This window comes from Cryptomeria japonica, unplaced genomic scaffold (genome assembly GCF_030272615.1).
Source record: "Cryptomeria japonica unplaced genomic scaffold, Sugi_1.0 HiC_scaffold_1396, whole genome shotgun sequence".
Lineage (NCBI taxonomy): Eukaryota > Viridiplantae > Streptophyta > Pinopsida > Cupressales > Cupressaceae > Cryptomeria > Cryptomeria japonica.
The window spans coordinates 2,178-9,557 of record NW_026729858.1 but is presented as its reverse complement, the minus strand read 5'-3'; the positions used below and the strand labels follow the sequence as shown (position 1 = coordinate 9,557).

Here is a 7,380-nt window from a genome sequence, read left to right as displayed (position 1 = left end):
TTCTTTGTTGAGCTCTTGTGCACATAAAATCTAAGAGCAAATACATCAAGCAAGATCAATGGAGATAGAAAAAATGGAGATCCAAACCCTATTGGACATGTGATGGTATAATCTTTGTGATTTCATTTGATTTGCATTGTCTTAGGTAATCTTCATATGTTATGGTGGATCTTTGTTGTTGTTAGGCTAGGATTTTGTGGTTGAATTCATTTAGCCTTTCAATATTGTCATTATTGTTATCGATTTTCACCATATACAATGGAAAACATTCAGAGGGCATTGAAGAAGGCTGATCTGCAGAACAACATCAAGGTCTCCACACCATACCCAACGTCCGTGTTGAACAACTCATTTCCTCCGTCTGAGGGAACATTTGGTGAGGATATGAGTGCTATCCTTAACTTTCTATCAGATAATGGCTCCACTTTCATGGCCCACGTCTATCCATACTTCAGCTACAAAAACTCCGCAGGTTCAACTTCTGCAGACTATTCGCTGTTTAGATCGACAAATACTGTGGTGACTGATGGCAATTTAATGTATAACAACTTGTTCGACGTTTTTGTGGACGCTTTTATATCTGCTATGGAAAAGCTGGGACATTCCAATATTCCAATTGTAATAACTGAAAGTGGGTGGCCCACTGAAGGCAATGCCGTGGCTACTGTGGACAATGCCCGAACTTACAACAACAATCTCATCAAGCATGTTTTGTCAAATGCAGGAACACCAAAGAGACCTGGAACGACAATTGAGACATATATTTTTACACTGTTCAATGAGAATCAGAAGACTGGGTCTGAGGCGCGCCATTTTGGTCTGTTTGATACCACTAAAATTCCTGTCTACCCTATGGACTTCCTAGCTGAAAGTTCTGTTTACCCTCCGCTCAGCTCACCTGAAAGTTCCAGGGATTTAAAAGTGGTGTATATATATCTAACAGTAATCTAGCAAATGATTGATTCCTTCTTTGTATCTCAAAAGAAAACCATAAATTTTTTAAAAAGTTGAATACTACATCTAAAATTGTTTTTGTTAATAGTACAATGAATTATTTAGTATTGGGCAAGTTTAAAGTTTCAAATGTTGGTAGTTCCATTAGTTTTCTTAACAACAATATTGCTAAATAATTTGATTGAATTATTTTAAGAAAATAGTACTTGAATAAGAAATTTTCCCTCAAAAGATTATTCTTAAATTTGTTCACGGGAATCTAAATTAAGTGTTGGAAAACATTCCAATCCCACCCTCAATATAATCCCTCTGCAAACTTAAAAAACAGAGGCTCCTAACACAGAATGGGATACCGGATCACATGACAAATGGAGGAGTGAATCTTACAGGATATATCTTATTTGGAAAGTAGGAAGGTGGAAGATTGGCCTCATTGAGCTCTGAACTATTAGCTTATGCTCAAAAACTTTAAGGCTAGGTTGTGTTTTTGGCCATCCCATTTGGCATCTCAAAGCCTCCAGAAGAATTGATTGTGCTATAACTGGCAGCGGTTCTTAAGGCAGTTTTGTATCATTGCTTATGCAACATTTATCATCTTCCTTCTTGTGGGCAATCAATGTTTAGACATTCGGATTGGAGCATGTAAGTTTATGATGGGCAGGATGGGTATATCAAGAGGCACCATTATGGATGATTTTCTAAGAATGTTGAAAGTGGCAGTGGGTGATACAGTTGTGCATGAAAGTTTCCTTACTATCTTGATGCACTATCCTGTTGAAAATAGATGTTGAGGACAAGGATAATGCGGGTTTCCAGACAAGCCCTTTGACACCAGGAGTAAAGGGCAAGGAGCCTGTGGTTGAGTATGAGGTTGATATAAAAGCTATAGATGCTATGATTTAGAAATTAATGCTGAAGATGAAAGATTATGATAATTCAAACAATACTCCCAAAATACTGAAAGAAATATTCAGCTAAGAAAATCTGCTTATCTTAGTATTTTATATAAAAAAACTAACTAGATTAAAAGAAATATTAAGCTGAGAAACTCTGCATATCTTATTATTTGTTGGAGTCTAATCTCACCTACCCCATCCACATGCTCCATATGCACAAATGTTTACAGAATTAGCAGGACTTACATCTACTCCAACCTGTCCACCGTACCATCTATAGTCTTAAAACATTATTTTATATGCAAAATTCTGGAAGTTTCCAGCTACCTCTGCCTATTCTAGAAACATCTAAGACCTCCATTAAAAGAGGCATTTTGTAATCATTTTGTGATATGAATGGAAGAAGGAAAATATGGTCTGATAAATAAAAATTTGTCTTTCTTGTGTGCTGCTCTGTTTTCTCCTTACTCTGTTTTTGTATCATGTTCTGCTTCATTTCCTTCAATGGTATCAGAGCCCGGTCGATTGTGTTAGCTGGGAATTGAGGATGCCTAAGGATAGTTCTTAGCTGTTTTAAGCAATAGTAAAATCCAGGGAGGCCAAAGGTAGAAGAAGAATGCAGGTCTGAAGACAAGGCCTCCAATTGTAGAAAGAGAAAGACAGCTATAGAAGGAGATCTAGCCGCTACCACAGAAGGTGATTCATTGGAGTGCAAAAATGTTGAAGAAAAAGTAGAAATGCTGCAGAAAATAGAGACTAAGAAGCTGCAACTTAAAGGATGGCATCACAGGTAATTTGTGAGAAGAAAAAGAGAAGCCACTACCATAGAAGGCAGGTTACTGAAGTTGCCACTTGGAAGGAGAATCGATCAGATTTGTGTAAAGCTGCTATTCAGTCGAGAAAGGATATTAAGTCGATTGGAGAACAATGGAGTTCTCAATGTTTGACCACTAGCATACGGAGGATAACAAAAGATTAAGACCTGAGTTGACTTAGTCACCGCTGGGAGAACAAAAGAAATACTGGCATTTTTTGAAGAGTTTGAAGCAACCTAGCAAGGAAGAAGCTGAAGCTTGGAGTCCATCGCATATGTTTGCCCATTCCACAGTGAGAATGTCATAGTACTTGTGTTTGAATGAGTTCAAAGAGATTGTTAAGAGATAATGGTCACCATGCATATAGTAATGGTAGCACTGGTATCCATTTGTGTTTGCTCCTTTGAGTTTGTGTTTGCTCCCTTTGAGAGGCTTGTGTTTGAAAAATCCTATATTTAGTAGAACTCTACTGGCAGCATGTAATATGAGGTTGTCTTTAGAAAAGTGAGAGAAGGCTGCATCTTTGATGGAAAGGGGGTTGCCATAGAAAGAAGCTGAACTCAAGACACCAATCTTTGAAGAAGGCGATTTACTAGTAAAAGGGAAAATTTCTATTCAAAGATTGTGAAGGTGCATGAAGTTGTTTAAAAGAGGCGATTTGCAGCAGCAAAAACATAGTCAAGTATCAAACAAGGTAACTTTAAATTTCTTTTGTTTTAATGGGAAAAGTTGATAGAGTAAAGAAAGAGAAAACAAATGATTTAAAAGAAGAATTGAAGGAATGTAATAAGAAAATTTCAGAAATGATATGTCTTTTAAAAGAGAAGCAAATGGAAAAATGTGAATTGTTAGATGAAAATTATAATCTTGAAAAAGAACTGAATGAAGTCAAAGATAAAAATAAGGAATTAGAAGAGAAATTACAGTTATTTGATGATGTCAAAAGGAAGTTTGATGATTTGGAAGAAATGTCAAAAAGGTTAGAAGAAGAAAACAATTTACAGAAAAGGGAACTCTTAAATTTGAAACAAGAGAATGAATGTTTGAAGTTAAAACCACTAGTTAGTAATGCTTCATGTGACACAAAAGATTTGTGTTCATCATTTAGTGAAGGTGATTTAGTTGAAACTGTTTGTGATAAAGAATGCAAGAAAGAAGATGAGAATGTGTTTACACATTATGTTAGTTGTGATGATAAGAATATTGGTTTAAAAATCATGAAGAAAATGGGTTATAAAGGTCAAGGATTGGGAAAACAAGAACAAAGAATTAGAGAGCCTATTGAGCCTATAATGAGGCCAAAGTATGAAGGTCTTGGATATGTCCCAAGAAAAGAAAATGATGCTACTAGTTCAAGCAAAACAACGCATAAAAGCCATTGTATTAGGTGTTCTCATTGCAATAGAGAAGGACACACAAAAGAAATGTGTTGGGACTTACATCCATGTAAAATTTGTGGTTTAAGAAATCATTCTGAAAAAATGTGTTGGAAGAAAGAATCAATACCAGGTTGTATAAAAATGGATTGTGGATGGACCTATGGACCTAGTTGGCAAAAACTCACAGGTATGTTCAAAAGATTGTACAAATGTTCATATGTGAAGAACAATAGAAGTAATGAAAGCTTTGAATGTCCAAAAGGGATTAAAAATGTTTTTAGCCAAAAGAAACCATTGTCTAGCAAGGCAACTACTGATTGTATGATGTTTTGAAGACTTCAAATCAAAGAGATTGAGAGACTACAGCAGCAGTTGAAGAAAATTGGAGGACAAGAAAGAAAGAGAAGTTGATGAAAGAAATCAGAAAATCAGAGGAGGATATCAGTTAAAGAGAACACATTGTGAATGCTGAAAAATGCAGTAGCTGTAGCAACAACCAGTTAGTAAGAAAACCAAAGAAGAGATCACAGACAAAAAGGAAAGATAGTTGAAGAAAGCTGGAAAGAACAAAAGAATGGATAGAATATTGGTAGTTGAGATTAAGGGGGAGTGTTGGACTCTAATCTCACCTACCCCATCCACATGCTCCGTATGCACAAATGTTTACAGAATTAGCAGGACTTACATCTACTCCAACCTGTCCGCCGTACCATCTATAGTCTTAAAACATTATTTTATATGCAAAATTCTGGAAGTTTCCAGCTACCTCTGCCCATTCTAGAAACATCTAAGACCTCCATTAAAAGAGGCATTTTGTAATCATTTTGTGAGATGAATGGAAGAAGGAAAATATGGTCTGATAAATAAAAATTTGTCTTTCTTGTGTGCTGCTCTGTTTTCTCCATACTCTGTTTTTGTATCATGTTCTGCTTCATTTCCTTCATTATTGCATATCAAAAACTAACTTTACTCAAAACTGAGTTGAACGATTATATTCGGAAAATTGAATGTGTAAATTACAATAATATTGAATTGTTTTACAGATGATTCATTTCCTAAGACAACTCAAAAAACTAAAAACAAAGCCTTATTATAGCAGTTTGCAAACTGCTGATTTATTAAAGCATAAAATTAAAAAACTAAAAACAAGATAAAAAACTAAAAAGATATGATCTTTGACTCGGCATCACTATCATGATCTCCAACGCAGCAATCCAATCTCCAATCCAACACAGAAATCTCATCTCCAATGCATCGATCATATCTTCAGAAGATGCAGACGCCAGAGAAAATTTGTCAGGGCAATTGTATTATAAAAATAAAAGTACAGGGATACAGTAACTTACTAGTATCAACACAATACAACGCCTCTATTGGAAAATGATAACCTGTTTAGGGTAGTGTGGATCAAGGTGAAGGTTATAAAGTCATGGGTTTGGTGAGGCAGTGGTACAAATTATTCCCTCAATGGAATTGGTTCAGGTTGCAGTTTCGATCAATGGAGTTTATACTAGGTCGTATAATTGCCGATTGACAGCTCCACCTACCATGAGAATGGCCCGTTGGATGGTTTCACTATTTGCCCTGATGTGTTTTGGGAGTGCTAACTGCTGTGCTTGTTTTGCAATACTGTCAGGTGGCTACTATTGGTTGCTAGTTTGCTCTTATAGTTTGGAGATATTTTATGTTTTTTATTAGATAAAAAGGAAAATTAGGATCCTAAAGGAAAGTTGGATCCTATTTCTGTTACAGAATCAATCAGAGACTATAGAAAAAAAATATTCATTAATAAGAATAATGGACAGCAAATAGAAAAAGAACCAGTTAATGCCAACATAAAAAAGACATTCCTTGAAAACTTAAAGACATTGCCCAATAGTTTAGCATTAATAGTTTATTAAAATGACCTGTTAATAAAACTCCATATATTTTCTTTAAAAATTCAATTGAAATAAACTAAATTTTGTTGTGTTGAAAGTAAAATGTATTTATCTCATGTTAATAAAATCTCTTAATATTCACGCATAAATCCTTTCTTTTAATGTCTAGCAGATGGTGCAAAGATAGGAGTATGCTATGGAATGCTTTCAGACAATTTGCCTTCTCACGATGAGGTGGTGAATCTGTTGCAGTCAAACAATATAGAAAAGGTGAGATTATACCAAGCAAATCAAGCCGCGCTGGAGGCCCTGAAGAATTCTTGAAGAGAAGTGATTGTGGGAGTTGACAACACTGAGCTTAAAACGATTGCAGGTGACCAGGATGTAGCGAACGGGTGAATGACAACATTAAACCATTCTGTCCTGTCCACATCAAATACATTGCAGTGGAAAACGAGGTTTTTGCAAACAGAGCATACGTTTCATATCTCGTGCCTGCTATGAACAATATTCAGAAGGCATTGAGTAACGCCAATTTGCAGAACGACATCAAGGTCTCTACACGACACGCAACGTCCGTGCTGTACAATTCATTTCCTCCCTCCAAGGGAACATTTGGTGAGAATATGAGTGCCATACTTAAGTTTTTGTCAGATAAATACCCTCCTTTCCTGGCCAGTGTCTATCCATACTTTAGCTACAAATACAACAGAGATTGAATTTTTGCAGACAAGCACTGTGGTGACTGATGGCATCTAATGTATAACAACTTGTTCGACGCTAAAGTCGACACTTTTATATCTGCTATGGACAATATTCCAAGTGTGATAACTGAAATCGGGTAGCCTTTTATATCTGCTATGGACAATATTTTGGTCTGTTTGAAACCAACAAAACTCCTGTCTACCCTGTGTTCAGCTCACCTGAAAGTTCCAGGGATTTAAAAGTGGTGTATATATATCTAATAGTAGTCTAGAAAAATAATTTTTTAACTTGAATTGTCACAAGCACCTCCAAAACATAGGTGAACAGAGCACTGCTAGAGCACAATTTATTGAATTAATTTAGATTAAAAATTTAAATTTCCATTTACAAATCCTGACCACAATCTAACTCTAGTTTTTAGTTGATGATTGATTCGTTCTTTATTAACATTAAAAAAAAAAAAAACCTAAAAGAAGTATCTGAAGATTTTTAATAATAGATCAATTTTAAAATATGGAAAAATTTAGACAATTTTTTTTTTTAAATTCTTAAGATTGGTTAGAATAAAATATACATCGAGAGGAAATATAAAAGAGGTGAGAACATTATATTACCATTCTTTTTTATGTTTACCTTTATCATATCAAGTATTCTATGGAGTTGGTTTGTATCATGTTCATAGTGAACATGTCTCATTACTAAAATAATAATCCAGATGAAAAACATGAGCTTGAACAAGATCTTAGATACA

At 35.2% G+C, this 7,380-nt stretch overlaps 1 protein-coding gene across 1 annotated transcript; it reads left to right on the top strand.

Moving 5' to 3' along the window:
* The first annotated feature begins 258 nt into the window (after nucleotides 1-258).
* Nucleotides 259-6,643, top strand: LOC131873286 (glucan endo-1,3-beta-glucosidase-like). The gene is made up of 3 exons (XM_059216278.1): nucleotides 259-904; nucleotides 2,445-2,640; nucleotides 6,313-6,643. The coding sequence occupies exons 1-3, from the start codon at nucleotides 259-261 to the stop codon at nucleotides 6,641-6,643; spliced, it is 1,173 nt and encodes a 390-aa protein (XP_059072261.1).
* The last annotated feature ends 737 nt before the right edge of the window (nucleotides 6,644-7,380 follow it).

What these genes read in the sequence shown, in the direction of transcription:
- LOC131873286 (XM_059216278.1), top strand. Translation starts at nt 259, where the DNA reads ATGGAAAACATTCAGAGGGCATTGAAGAAGGCTGATCTGCAGAACAAC. An exon ending in TCCGCTCAGCTCACCTGAAA is followed by an intron (nt 905 to 2,444) that starts GTTCCAGGGATT and finishes AGTAAAATCCAG; the next exon opens with GGAGGCCAAAGGTAGAAGAA. An exon ending in CTTAAAGGATGGCATCACAG is followed by an intron (nt 2,641 to 6,312) that starts GTAATTTGTGAG and finishes ACCAGGATGTAG; the next exon opens with CGAACGGGTGAATGACAACA.